Source organism: Gigantopelta aegis, chromosome 11 (genome assembly GCF_016097555.1).
Source record: "Gigantopelta aegis isolate Gae_Host chromosome 11, Gae_host_genome, whole genome shotgun sequence".
Classification (NCBI taxonomy): Eukaryota; Metazoa; Mollusca; class Gastropoda; order Neomphalida; family Peltospiridae; genus Gigantopelta; species Gigantopelta aegis.
Genome location: NC_054709.1, coordinates 1,805,727 through 1,821,497, shown reverse-complemented (window position 1 = coordinate 1,821,497; position 15,771 = coordinate 1,805,727). Strand labels below are relative to the sequence as shown.

The 15,771-nt window shown below is 36.8% G+C and overlaps 1 protein-coding gene across 5 annotated transcripts in view; it reads right to left on the bottom strand.

The window, feature by feature from the left end:
• The window catches only part of LOC121385357 (NGFI-A-binding protein 1-like), a 63,686-nt gene that overhangs the window by 26,180 nt on the left and 21,735 nt on the right, over positions 1-15,771 (bottom strand). For 2 of the 5 annotated variants that reach the window (XM_041516002.1, XM_041516003.1), the window contains exons 1-2: positions 12,858-13,068; positions 7,466-7,582 (exon numbers count right to left, since the gene is read on the bottom strand). The exons of 1 other annotated variant lie outside the window; for it this stretch is intronic. In XM_041516002.1, the coding sequence (XP_041371936.1) occupies positions 7,466-7,582; positions 12,858-13,056 (316 nt within the window). In that variant the 5' untranslated portion in view covers positions 13,057-13,068. Of the gene's footprint in view, positions 1-7,465; positions 7,583-12,857; positions 13,069-15,771 lie in introns of those variants that run through there. 2 more of the 5 variants (XM_041516004.1, XM_041516006.1) reach the window with 1 other exon arrangement.

Here is a 15,771-nt window from a genome sequence, read left to right as displayed (position 1 = left end):
GCACGTAAAACCATATGACCTGACCTGACCTGACCAACCTATCTGTGATATTTGGATTTTTGTATTTGTACATTTTGAAGTTCTTTATTATACTGTCTTAATAAACTTAATTTTTGCCGTTACCATAATTTGACACCCAATAGCCGATGTGGTTTTTTTTGGCAGGAGTCCTGTTAAACATCCATCCATCCATCCATCATTTCACCCATCTGTCCATGCACCCACCCTCCCAAAAATACACCCACTTATTCATCCATCCATCCCTCCCTCCCTCCCTCCAACCATAATGTTTATACATGTACACTAAATGTTAAACACATTATAGTGGAAATATATTGTAAGACTTAAACATGATTGATAACTGGTTCAACAAAGGCCATGGTTTGTGCTATCCTGGCTGTGGGAAGCGCAAATAAAAGTTCCCTTGTTGCTAATCGGAAAGAGTAGCCCATGTAGTGGCGACAGCAGGTTTCCTCTCAAAACTCTGTGTGGTCCTTAACCATATGTCTGACGCCATATAACCGTAAATAAAATGTGTTGAGTGCATTGTTAAATAAAACATTTCTTTTTGTCAACATGATTGTTTTACGTCAGTGCACATGTAATTGTAAACATAAGACATTCGATTACAACATGCATAGAATTTGTTCAACATATTACAGAGGAAATCTATTGTAAGACTTCAACATGAGGAAATATATTCCAAAGGCTCAAACATATGGATGTGACGCGTTTGTGCGGTCCAAATGTTTCCTCTGTTGTGTCTGCGTCTTGCATTTTAGGCATATACACTGAATACAATTATTTCACTGCGAGTGTGATTGGGCCATTTCTCATTCCAGCCAGTGAACCACAACTGGTATATCAAACGCCATGGTACATGCTATCCTGTCTATGGCATAGTGCATATAACAGATCCTTGACTAGTAACAAAACAAATGTAGTGGGTTTTCTTTCTAAGACATTAGTAACAATGTAATACTTAAAACTTTAAATAAAAACAAAAAACAAAAATAACAGTACAGAAAAATATATTATAAGATAATAAACAATATGTTTTGTATGGTTTTCTTTCGTAAGTGATGGCAATGAAAGCAAGACCCGCATTTAAAAAACTGAAGTAAACATCACAGTATGTTAAAACGTGAAAGTGGAAATAATCCAGGGTGAGCTTCTGCAGCGATACTATACTCATAGTTCAGAATGGGCTTTTGCCGTAAAGATTTAATTAACACAACATTCCTTTCCTTTCCAAATAGCTGTAGTTTGAAATGTGCTGAGGTGTTATTAAACAAACATTCCTTTCCTTTCCAAATAGCTGTAGTTTGAAATGTGCTGAGGTGTTATTAAACAAACATTCCTTTCCTTTCCAAATAGCTGTAGTTTGAATTGTGCTGAGGTGTTATTAAACAAACATTCCTTTCCTTTCCAAATAGCTGTAGTTTGAAATGTGCTGAGGTGTTATTAAACAAACATTCCTTTCCTTTCCAAATAGCTGTAGTTTGAATTGTGCTGAGGTGTTATTAAACAAACATTCCTTTCCTTTCCAAATAGCTGTAGTTTGAAATGTGCTGAGGTGTTATTAAACAAACATTCCTTTCCTTTCCAAATAGCTGTAGTTTGAATTGTGCTGAGGTGTTATTAAACAAACATTCCTTTCCTTTCCAAATAGCTGTAGTTTGAAATGTGCTGAGGTGTTATTAAACAAACATTCCTTTCCTTTCCAAATAGCTGTAGTTTGAATTGTGCTGAGGTGTTATTAAACAAACATTCTTTTCCTTTCCAAATAGCTGTAGTTTGAAATGTGCTGAGGTGTTATTAAACAAACATTCCTTTCCTTTCCAAATAGCTGTAGTTTGAATTGTGCTGAGGTGTTATTAAACAAACATTCCTTTCCTTTCCAAATAGCTGTAGTTTGAAATGTGCTGAGGTGTTATTAAACAAACATTCCTTTCCTTTCCTTTCCTTTCCAAATAGCTGAAGAAAAAAGTGCTGAGGTGTTACTGAATAAAAAAAAATTGTATCTCTTTTCTTTCCCTTTTCACTGCGTTTCTGTAATCTGACTCAGAAACCAGACCAGGCTGCAAAAAGTTTAAAACCTTTCTCTGCATCCTGGTTGATTTAGTCGCCTGGCATGACTAATACAAGAACAGGAAAAAAAAAGTGGAAAAAAAAGGAAAAAAGAAAGAAAATGAGGAATAAAGAAAAAGAAAACACAAGAAAAAACCCAAAGCTGAGATTAACTTTAATCTCTACTAGTCATGCTAAAGGTGAATATTCCTCTGTTGTAATGTGGAGCGAGATGCAGTCCAGTGGTAAAGCGCTCACTTGATGCATGGTCGGTTTGGGATCGATCCCAGTCAGTGGGCCCATTGGGCTATTTCTCGCTCCAGCCAGTGCACTACGACTGGTACATCAAAGGTCGTGGTATGTGCTATTCTGTCTATGGGATGGTGCATATAAAAGATCCCTTGCTGCTAATCGAATAGAGTAGCCCATGAAGTAGAGACAGTGGGTTGTCTCACTCAAAATCTGTGTGGTCCATAACCATATTTACCGATGCCATATAACCATAAATAAAATGTGTTGAGTGCGTCGTTAAATAAAACATTTCCTTCCTTCTTTCTAAACATTGTAAAAATATATCTATGAATTTCCAACATTTTATCTAGGCTAGCTCTGGCACTTGCCAAATATGTTAAAAACAATTGACAAATTTTATTTTAATTTAGAGAAATAATTTCACGTAAATATATATTTTGTTTCAGCTATTTTTTTTATTTATTTTAATGGATAATTTGGCGAACCTTTCTGCTCAACCAGGGCCCGTGCTTATAAAACTTAAAGTCCAGACTTTAATGTAATGCTAATTGAATGGTGTTGCCATGACGTTAAAGTCTGGACTTTAAGGTTTATAAGCACAGGGCCATACCTAGCCCTGTTTTAGGAAGTGTTTCTGTCAGAAAGAAATTTGTGCGGATGGCACTATGGAATTGAATACAACCAGAGTCAATAGGGGGGGATATGGGGGCCTCTCACAGAAAGAAAATACGTTAAAATTAGGGCTAGGGTTAAGAAAATTATACAGTAATGATAAAGAGTAATTAATTTTGTAAAAAGTTAACTTAAAAAAATAAATATCTACAAACAAATTTGGGTATGGCGCCATACCTGTTTTACCCTCTGGCAGAAACCCTGTAACAGGGTACATAATTTTACCCTCTGTGCAGTCTTGACAGAAACCCTGCCCCTACCCCCACCCCAAAAGCATAAAATTAAAATTTATTTTCTTTTAACGACACCACTAGAGCACATTGATTAATTAACCATCAGCTACTGGATGTCAAACATTTGGTAATTGTGACTCATAGCCATCATAGAAAACCTGCTACATTTTTTCATTAGCAGCAAGGGATATTTTCCCCAGACAGGAAAGCACATACCACAGTCTTTTACCAGGTGTGGTGCATCGTTTGGAACGAGAAAAAAAAACAATCAGTTATATGGATCCACCGAGGTGGTTCGATCCTGCAATGCAAGCACCTCAGGCGAGCATTCTACCGACTAAGCTAAATCACCCCACCAATCCCAAGCATAAAGTTAAAGTTTGTTTTGTTTAACAACACCACTAGAGCAGATTGATTGCTTATTAATCATCGGCTATTAGATGTCAAACATATGGTCATTGACAGTCATAGAGGACTAGTAACAAGGAATCTTTTATATGCACCATCCCACAGAGAGGATAGCACATACCACGGCCTTTGATATACCAGTCGTGGTGCATAGGCTGGAACGAGAAATAGCCCAATGGGCTCACAGACAGGATAGCACATACCACGTCCTTTGATATACCATTTGTGGTGCACTGGCTGGAATGAGAAATAGCCCAATGGGCTCACCGATGGGGATTGACCCTAGACCGACAACGCATCAGGCGGGTGCTTTACCATTGGGCTATGTCCCCCCCCCCCCCCCCAAGCATAAAGAGACACAGACCCTTAAACCTGCACTGTAGAACACACTTCTGCTACAGCCTTGAATAGATATCCCTGAGCAACTGGAAGGTTTTTTTCTTTTCATTTCAATTACAGATTTTTTTTTTTCTTCCATGTTCCAGGACACCACATCAGAACTGTAAGTTTTTTTTTTAACTCTCGTACACAGTATCGCCAAGTGAAGTGTTTTCTGCACAAAATTCCCCAAAGCCCAGAAGATTGTTAACTACCATAAGGCTATTTTTTTCATACTTCTTCAAATGGATTTTCAGTTTTTCATGAAAATGAGAAACTTGGCATGTTCTGACGTCAATATTATTTTCTTTGAATTACTTTTTTTTTTCTTTTTTGGTATCTTATAATCAATAATTGTGGGGCTTTTTGTTTCAAGAGTATGGATTGCATTGTGGGAAATATTGCCAGTGATAACTGCTGAATGCTGGGAAGATGGCCTGGGTCTAATAATAAGGGCTAGTCCAGATCCGTGGAGGGGGAGGCCTCTTAATGCCTTTTGTGTCTGCTGCAATACTCTCTCTCTCTCTCTCTCTTTCTCTCTTTGTCTCTGTCTCTCTCTCTCTGTCTCTGTCTCTCTCTCTCTCTCTCTCTGTCTCCCCTCCCCCCCTCCAATATTAATTTTCTCTTCCTTCCCTCTATCCCTCTTCATCTCAGTTTCTCTTTCCCCTCCCTCTTCATCTTCCTTTCTAAATTCTAAAACACTGGATCCTAAGATCTATAATCCTAGATCTAAACTGAATAGATTTTTACTGTGCATACCAATATACAACAATATATAAAATGGTCTAAATAAAATTATTGTTTAAAACTTTTGTTTAATAAATTCTTTTTTAAAAACTGCTAGAACTAAAACAGTGTTTTGTAAGGTCGTGATTCTGTACAGTGTTATAGATAACGGAAAACATTATTAATAAATTAAAATAATTATTAGCAGTGTTTCTGCCACAAAGAAAGTTTTGGGTATGGCGCTATGGAATTGAATATTTGCTAAATGCAACTGCACTCAACAGGGGGTATGTATGGCCTCCCCCAGAAAGAAAATGGGTTAGGCTTAGGGTTAGGATTGAGAAAATCATACAGTAATGATAAAAAGTCATTCATTTTGTCAAAAGATTAACTTAAAAACAAAAATCTCTGCCAAAAAATTGGGTATGGCGCCATACCGATTTTACCCTCTGACAGAAACCCTGATTAGGAATCGTGACTGCTGTTAATACCAATTTTTGTCAAAATTTACAACTTAAACAAATTTAAATCATGTATTTTCTTTTCAAAATAACAAAAATATATGAAAGACAATCCTACTGGGCTAAATTTACAAAGCCTGTTTAAGAAATATTGTAAATGTTTGTAGTTACACGGGTGTGTCACATAGACAGGCTTTGTAGTTAACACGGGTGTGTGACATAGACAGGCTTTGTAGTTACACGTGTGTGTGACATAGACAGGCTTTGTAGTTACACGGGTGTGTGACATAGACAGGCTTTGTAGTTACACGGGTGTGTCACATAGACAGGCTTTGTAGTTACACGGGTGTGTCACATAGACAGGCTTTGTAGTTACACGGGTGTGTGACATAGACAGGCTTTGTAGTTACACGGGTGTGTCACATAGACAGGCTTTGTAGTTACACGGGTGTGTCACATAGACAGGCTTTGTAGTTACACGGGTGTGTGACATAGACAGGCTTTGTAGTTACACGGGTGTGTCACATAGACATGCTTTGTAGTTACACGGGTGTGTCACATAGACAGGCTTTGTAGTTACACGGGTGTGTCACATAGACAGGCTTTGTAGTTACACGGGTGTGTCACATAGACAGGCTTTGTAGTGACACGGGTGTGTCACATAGACAGGCTTTGTAGTGACACGGGTGTGTCACATAAACAGGCTTTGTAGTTATACGGGTGTGTCACATAAACAGGCTTTGTAGTTTGTAGAAAGAAATGTTTTACTTAACGACGCACTTAACACATTTTATTTATGGTTATATTGCGTCAGACATATGGTTAAGGACCACACATATATTGATAGAAGAAACACGCTGTCGCCACATCACGGGCTGCTCTTTTCGATTCGCAGCAAGGGATCTTTTATATGCACCATCCCACAGAGGGGGTAGTACACACCACAGCCTTTGATATACCAGTCGTGGTGCACTGGCTGGAACAAGAAATAGCCCAATGGGTCCACAGACGGGGATTGATCCCAGACCGACCGCGCATCGAGCGAGCGCTTTACCACTGGGCCACAGAAACGAAGATTCTAAACAATGAATGTGGTTTTAAAGGTGCAGACCCTAGTTTTAACCCATAAATAATATGGACACTAAGTTTAGTTAATTTACAAACCAGTAACTCATATAGTGTGAAAGAAGAGTGTGATGTTAAAACCAGAAAATATCCTTAAAAATAGACAAACTCGAATCAATAACCACTACTTTTTTTTATGTGTTTTTAAAAATATGAAAAATGCATTTTTTGGTATTAGAAACACTAGGATGACCAGAAACATTTCGGTTCTATGGAAATGGATAATCTAAAGAATAAAATATAAGTAATGTTTCATTTCAGTGATCATAAATGGCTCCAATAGTGAAAAAAATATACTGTAGTGTTTGAAAACTAGGGTTTGTCCCTTTAAACATGTCTCAAATATAACAATGTTTCACAATCGTAATTTTTAAAATTAAGATAGAAACATTTCAAAATTAAAAAACCAAAACACCATCTAAATGTAAAAACATTATGAAATTCAATACTATTTAAAATCTATTTTCCTTCTTCTTTCCCCTCCATTTGTTTTGCAGAAACAAAAACTATTAAACTGACAGAATGAACCATGAACATTTGTCATGTGCAACATGACCCCAGCTTCGGATGTACAAACATTTTTTGTTTTGCAAAAGATAAGTTTTTAGGTGATATAAACATCCCGGTAATCTTGGACATTTAGAAACATGTTAGAATTGCTAACATTTATGATTTTAGCAAAAAGCTGCAATTTAGGCTTTCTGTCAGAAAACAGCTCGAGGGTACGTAATAAAAACAAAACAGAACATAAGTTCCCCATCTAGATTGTTATGGGTTTGAAATCTTTTGAAAATGGACATTGCATTGCATACGCTTTGACAAATTTTAAACAGCAGTTCTCTTTAAAATATGATCTATCTTTGAAAACATTTTGGGGTACATATTTTTCACCTTCCATACATACCCTCTGGAAGAAATCCTGTTTGAAGTAATGTGTAAGTTAAGGGTTTTTTTTTTTTTTTAAAAGCTACAATAGCCAAAATTATTTCACATTTTCTAATGATTTTAACACAATGACAATAAACACTTTACGATGACACCAAACACTTTACAATGACACCAAATAAAACTTAACAATGACAACACTTTACGATGACACCAAACAACTTTACAATGACAACAAAGAAAGATCAAACATACCTTGTGCAATGAACGTTTCGTAATACTGCAACAGATTGGCACGCTGCAACACTCTGTACAGCTGCCATTCCGACGAGTTTGTTGGCTGCGACGTTGCCATGGCAACAGCAGCAGGACCTGCAAAGAGCGAAGAAGAATCCGTTTTCAGCTTCACGTCCGCACCGTCCCTAACTTCGGCAGTGTTCACACCACCATTGCTACTACTACTACCCTTCAACATTTTCCCCACCGCCGTTGACATGCACACCCTCATCCAGTGTGAACAATAATGCCAGCCCTGCCTCCGGGCATCATCCGAAAAATCATGGGACAGGAGTGACAACGATGATGATAATGATGATGATGGTGCTAAATTCATCGCGTACACAGGCTGGCTGTCCGTGTGTCCTCCTGCTCCACCGTAGGGGGGGACAGGCGTGCTGGGGCCAGCGTGAGGAAACAAAACGTTATTTGCCTTGACTCCCCGACGTGGCGGCAAGTCGGATGCAGCTGCTGACTCGGTGAGAGTCGAGTCGAGCCGAGTCAAGCAGATCCCCCACCGTCATCGCAGCGACACGCAAACAGAACACATGCCGGGAGGAGAGTGGAGGAATTCTCGACACACGGCTTTCCGTCAGGAGTACGGTTGGCTTCTTGACAAGCCTGCTGAGCGAGATCAAACAGTTGCGTGAGACCACTACCCTCGGCCTGTCTTAGTCCAACAAACAAAGACGGCCCCGTACCAGGGGTAAGAAAATGAAAACGCTTCTCTATTTAACTTGCTGAGGCAGCTCAGGCATCCATGGAGTCAGTCGGTTCTGCACGTAAAAAGATTAGACGGTTTGTGTGGGGAAATTTAATTTTCTTTCCTCAGGAAAAAAAAAAAGGAAAAAAGAAAAATGTTTTTGTTTTTGTTTTGTTTTTAATAGGAAAACATTGAAAATTTATCAAGGAAAAAGGCTATTGATATCCTTGGTAAACTTCTTTTAACAAAACTTTTTGCAAGAGAAATATTTAGGGAGTGGAGTTAGACAGGGCTTACACATACTCCCTACCCTTTATAAAATAGCAGTGATCAGAGTGGTTGGTGGTGAGGGTGGGAGAAATACATTAAAATGGCAACAAGTGATATTACTGTAAACTAATGGACTTGATTATGTCAGATATGTTTTACCATTTAAAAAACCCAAAACAAAACAATTTGGGGGTGGGGTGGGAAGAGTTTATTCATTTATTTATTTATTTGTTGTTGTAATTTTGGAGCTATATGGTCAAACATGCTAATCAGCTATGTTAAATGTGACATGGTGGTTCTCCAATGATCAATCGTCACCTAGATATCCACTCTCGGATAAAATTTAAAAGAAAGAAGAGTATAGACAAATGAGCTCCTAAATATACATGTATACAGCTGTTTAGGCCAGTTAAGTTTTGAGACTAAAGTGACAAACATGGATTGTAAAATCAGCCTACAGTCTTCTGGTTTATTCTTGGCACCAAGTTCAGCCTCTCGAGGCATCCACTGTGACCAAGAGGATTATCACGTAAACTTGTGTTCAGTATACTGTCGCAGTGCAAATTTAAGAGATTTCTACACAATTTTAAAACATTGAATGGTACTTGCTAATCAAATTTCAATTGATGAGCAATTATCGCAAAAACATATTTTGCTACCAAATACTCTGATTATTTAACATGTTGCTAACAAATGCTCTCTGATTATTCAATATTTTGTTAACAAATGCTCTCTAATTAATATTTTGCTAAACAAATGCTCTCAAATTAATATTTTGTTAAATGCTCTCCAACTAATATTTTGTTAAAAATGCTCTCCGATTATTTAATATTTTGTTAACAAATGCTCTCCAATTAATATTTTGTTAACAAAAGCTCTCCAATTAATATTTTGTTAACAAATGCTCTCCAACTAACAGCCTGTAGATCGATGGCCTACCATGACGCCAATGAGGCCGGTATTCTCCAATTAATAATTATTTAATATTTTGCTGACAAATGTTCTCTAATTATTTAATAATTTGCTGACAAATGCTCCAATTATTTAATATTTTGCTAACATTATTCCTACAAACTGAAGGATCAACTTTCCTCAGTGAAGCCATCAGTGCCCCTCAACAGATATGTATGTCAAAGGTTGTGGTATGTGCTTTCCTGTCTGTTGGAAAGTGCATATAAAAGATCCCTTGCTGCTGATGGAAATATATAACAGGTTTAGAAGACTATAAGTCAAAATTATCAAATGTTTGACATCAAATAACTGAAGATTTAAAAAAAAAAGCACAATGTGCTCTAGTGGTGTCATTAAACAAAACAAACAAACTGAAACAAAAGAAAAGGAATAATCATAAGACTCCATCACTTCAGTCAAGTGGGTTAGAAAAAGTACATCAGAGGTGATAAAAATTCTGAGGCTTGTCGAGTCCCAGGGTCGAAATTTCTACCACTGATGGAAGGAAAGGAAGGTTTTATTTAACGACGCACTCAACACATTTTATTTACAGTTATATGGCATCGGACATATGGTTAAGGACCACATAGATATTCAGAGGAAACCCGCTGTCGCCACTTCATGAGCTACTCGTTTCGATTAGCAGCAAGGGTAGTACATACCACGCCTTTGATATACCAGTCATGATGCACTGGCTAGAATGAGAAATAGCCCAATGGGCCCACCGACAGGAATCAATCCCAGACCGACCAGGCAGCAAGAAAACGCTTTACCACTGGGCTACGTTCCCCCCCCCCCCCCCCCCCCCCCCCCCCCCGGCTGGAACAAGAAATATCCCAATGGCCCCACCAGTGGGGATAGATCCAGACTGACTACGCATCAAGCTTTACCACTGGGCTACGTCCCCCCACCACCACCACCACTATTGATGGTGTTATTTTTCTATCCTACATGGCCGCATGTGATGGAGTCTTTTTCTCTTATCCATTCGGTAAATAATATATTAGTTTACACAAACATACAAAGATGGCTGAAAAAGTAACTCTTTTATCATAAATAAACTACACTATCATATTTGCCATGTTTGTTTCATGTGTTAAATATAATTTAACACTACAAATTAGTCAAATAGCTTCTATAAAATAGCTTTTAATAACAAAATATCAATCTAAAATGGTTTTCTGACGAGCCTAGATCGACAATTCAGGCTTTCTGCCAGAAAATAACTCGAGTGTATGTAATAAAAACAAAACAGATCAAAGTACTCCTACTTGATGGTTATGGGTTTTAAATCTTTTGAAACTGGACACTCCATTCCATGCCCGTTGACAAATTTTAAACAGCAATTTTCTTATTATAATAAAAAAAAATACAATTACAAAAAAATATATTCATTAATTTCCAAAATTTTAGGATACATGATTTTACCCTCCATACCACAACTCACATTAACATGTCATATATATTACAGTACCAACAATGTAATAGACCCCTTGTTACATACAATGACATCACAGCATATGAAAGACAGAAATTTATTTCATAGGTTTCTTTCATGGGATAGCTCTGTCTTGTATACTTGATTAGTGTTTTCCCTAGAAATTTGGCAAGACATGGTAGACTCAACACTTTTGGGGCATTTTCACCATTTTCAAGGCATTCTGTTTTTTCATTAAAGACAAAACAATTAATTCAAATAAAAATAAATGTATTTAATGTACTTGCTTTAATAAATGAATGGCGAAATAGATAAAAGGGATATTTTATTAATTAATAATAAAAATTGTGAGTGTTTTTATAAAGGCAATTTTAGAACTAATTATTTAAAAAGGGCAGCATGACACCGACGAATTCAAGATGGTGCTAGACTATTGAGGCATGGTGCTGCACTATGCTAAAACAATAGTGTTTTCCCTAGCTTGTTTTAGCATGGTGCAGCACCATGCCTCAATAGTCTAGCACCATCTTGCCTTAATCAACGCCATGCTGCCCTGAGATTAAACAAGCCTTTTTCAGTAATTAATTCTAAAATTGCCTTTATAAAACACCCAAAAAGGTATTATTAATTAATAAAATATGCCTTTTATATCTTTTGCCATTCATTTATTAAAGCAAGCACATAAATTACATTAATGTTTATTTTAATTAATTTTTGTGTATTTTTAATGAAATAAAAGTGCCCCAAAAATGGTGAAAATAACCCAAGTGTTTGGTCTACCATGCCTTGCCAAATTTGTGGGGAAATCACTGAACAAGATAAAAAAAAATTATTAAGCATGAGAGAAAATTGCTCTAAGCAGATTATATTTTACCCCAATGTGTAAGCACGACTGAAACACATCAAAGGCTGTGGTATGAACTGTCCTTTCTATGTAAAGTATATCTATACCATTCCCCACCCGTATAAAAAATGTTTTACCATAGCTTGGACTAGTAGGGAAAAAAAAGAAAAGAAAGAAAGAAATGTTTTATTTAACGACGCACTCAACACATTTTATTTACGGTTATATGGCGTCAGACATATGGTTAAGGACCACACAGATTTTGAGAGGAAACCCGCTGTTGCCACATAGGCTACTCTTTTACGACAGGCAGCAAGGGATCTTTTATTTGCGCTTCCCACAGGCAGGATAGCACAAACCATGGCCTTTGTTGAACCAGTTATGGATCACTGGTCGTGCAAGTGGTTTACACCTACCCATTGAGCCTTGCGGAGCACTCACTCAGGGTTTGGAGTCGGTATCTGGATTAAAAATCCCATGCCTCGACTGGGATCCGAACCCAGTACCTACCAGCCTGTAGACCGATGGCCTACCACGACGCCACCGAGGCCGGTTGGACTAGTAGGGAAGTAATAGTAATCACATCCTCTACCCACATCCTTTAGTTGTTTTTTTTTAGGTTGGTCTAGTAATCAAATCCTTCCACCTTCCATTTCAAAATTATATTTTAATTGTTTTAGTAATAACCTACTCCCACCTCTCCTTTCACCCCCCTCCCCCCCAAAAAAAGAAGAAGAAAAAAAAAGAAAAAAGTTTTTAACCTTAAGTTGGACTAGTACAGGACTAATAGTAATATCATATCATACTCCCACCCATTTATTTTCCCCAAAAAATAAAGAAAAGAAGTATTTAACCGTATGTTAAACTAGCACAGGACTATTAATAATAACATATCCTCCAACCCTTCCTTTTCATTTTCTTGTTTTTGACTTTAAGGTGAATCAGTCTGAGATTAATAATAATAGTTACAAATTCTGCCCCCAACCTCCATTACATCTCTCCCTTGGGCTACAATGTAGATCCAATAAACATACAAATACCAGGGTACCGTTTTACGACGCAATCTTACAACATTAAGATCACCGTAAGTGTACTACTATCTGACTGACATAAGGTGATCTCAGTGCTAAGACCACTTTGTAAAGCGGTGCCCAGGTAACTTTACCTGTGACACTACTGCTGCGACAGTGCCACGGCTTCGTGACAAAGTTCCATTCACTGTGACGGAAATCCATCAGCAGGAAATAATCGCACGTAAAGCTCCGACCAAGACACCTGCAACTGCCGTTGTTCATTTCAAGATCTCTCAAAAAGCCGTGAAATGATATTTCACGAAAAATAAGAAATATAATTTCATTTGTCATCGGTTTTGTTGCATTTTCATTCCTTGCAGCGAAAACAACTCACAAAACACGACACGTAATATAATTTCGTAATAGAGCCCATAAAAACAAAACCATTACATTCATTACTGCTGCAGTGCAATGGAGAACTGCATGGGTTTTAAAAGAAAAAAGAAAAAAGACGTTTATTTTAATTTTTTGTGCGCAAGAATTCTATCTAGAAAATGAATCAAGCTCTTTCTTAGATCATGACAAAATTCCCCGTTTACTTTTTCTAAGCATTACTTTGAAAGATCAATGACAGAGCAATACATAGCCCAAAGCCATCAAAAATTTGATACAGTTACTTTTTAAAGTTTTTAACACAGTTACGCGTTTTTCCGAGGTGTTGTGCAGAATTGAAATAAGTTGATCAAAGTATGGATCTCCCAGGGCTGCAACTTATTGAATCTACAAATCGTCAAACAAAGTCACACAATACATTTGTTTTAAACTTCAGTTTACGCAAACGTGATTCAAACTAATCTAATTAACCTACTCTTTGTATTACTGTGATGTAGTAAATTAAACAATGAACTAATTGTTTAACGACACCCCAGCACATTGTTTCATCACTAGATGCACGTATTTGTATGCATTTAATATGGATTCACTGTACACAATGACAGAAGAAAGGAAAGGAATGTTTAACGACACCCCAGCACATTGTTTCATCACTAGATGCATGTATTTGTATGCATTTTATATGGATTCACTGTACACAATGACAGAAGAAAGGAAAGGAATGTTTAACGACACCCCAGCACATTGTTTCATCACTAGATGCATGTATTTGTATGCATTTTATATGGATTCACTGTAGACACCCCAGCACATTGTTTCATCACTAGATGCATGTATTTGTATGCATTTTATATGGATTCACTGTAGACAATGACAGAAGAAAGGAAAGGAATGTTTAACGACACCTCAGCACATTGTTTTAAAAGCACTTGTTAGGTATCTTAACATGAATACAGCAGTGATTGAGAGAAGAAAGGAGAAATAAATACACCCCAGCACATTGTTTTATAAGCATCCGTTAGGTATCTTAACATGAATAGTGCAGTGATTGAGAGAAGGAGAAATAAATACACCCCAGCACATTGTTTATAAGCATCTGTTAGGTATCTTAACATGAATACAGCAAAGTGATTGAGAGAAGAAAGGAGAAATAAATACACCCCAGCACATTGTTTTATAAGCATCTGTTAGGTATCTTAACATGAGTAGTGCAGTGATTGAGAAAAAAAAGGAAAAATAAATACACCCCAGCACAATGTTTTATAAGCATCTGTTAGGTATCTTAACATGAATACAGCAAAGTGATTGAGAGAAGAAAGGATAAATAAATACATAAACACCCCAGCACATTGTGGAATCTCTTACAGTTGTTTTGACAAACATGGTCGAAGATAAATTAAAACATTAAAAACACAGAAAAAAAGTTGAAAGGTAATTCACAAAAAATATTAACTTTATCTAATTAATCTCATATTATGTGTAAATTAAACTAAAAAATTAACTGTAATATATTTGTTTCTGTGAATTTTCTGTTTTACAGTTGTTTTGAAGACTATTAATTTTTCTTTTCTTTCAACCAGACTTTTTTTCTCCTTTAGATTCCTAAATTAAAGGAAAGGAAATATTTGCTTAACAACACTGTAGCACATTTTGGTTGACAGAGAAAAAAGAAGAAACCCAAACTCGCCATAATGACTATTCCTTGCAAGCGATCTTTTTAGTTTTATATGCATTTTCCCACAGACAGGTCACTACATACCATGGCTTTTGATGTACCAGTTGTGGAACATTAGCTGGGATATGGGAATCTTAGTCAATTGAGATTTTAACAATACATGTGTACAAAAACAATGGCCAAGTTTAAGTTTCATAGGTTTTACCGATACATGTATCTATAAAACAGCCAAGCTTAACTGTCATAGGTTTTACCGATACATGTATCTATATAACAGCCATGCTTAACTGTCATAGGTTTTACCGATACATGTATCTATAAAACAGCCAAGCTTAACTGTCATAGGTTTTACCGATACATGTATCTATAAAACAGCCAAGCTTAACTGTCATAGGTTTTACCGATACATGTATCTATAAAACAGCCAAGCTTAACTGTCATAGGTTTTACCGATACATGTATCTATAAAACAGCCAAGCTTAACTGTCATAGGTTTTACCGATACATGTATCTATAAAACAGCTAAGCTTAAACTGTCATAGGTTTTACCGATACATGTATCTATAAAACAGCCAAGCTTAACCTGTCATAGGTTTTACCAATACATGTATCTATAAAATAGCCAAGCTTAAATTGTCACAGGTTTTAACAATACATGTATCTATACAATAAAAGCCAAATGTTTTAACAATACAATAACAACAATAACTAAGTTTAACTGCCATAAGGTTTAACAAAAAGTTAAAAGTTTGTCTTGTTTAATGACACCACTAGAGCACACTGGTTAATTAATTATCGGCTATTGGATGTCAAACATTTGGTAATTCTGACTCAGTCATCAGAATAAACCCACTACATTTTTCCATTAGCAGCAAGGAATCTTTTATATGCACTTTCCCACAGACAGGAAAGCACATACCATGGCCGATGACCAGTTCTGATGCAATGGTTGGAACAAGAAAAAAAAACTAATTAGTTGAATGGATCCACTGAAGTGG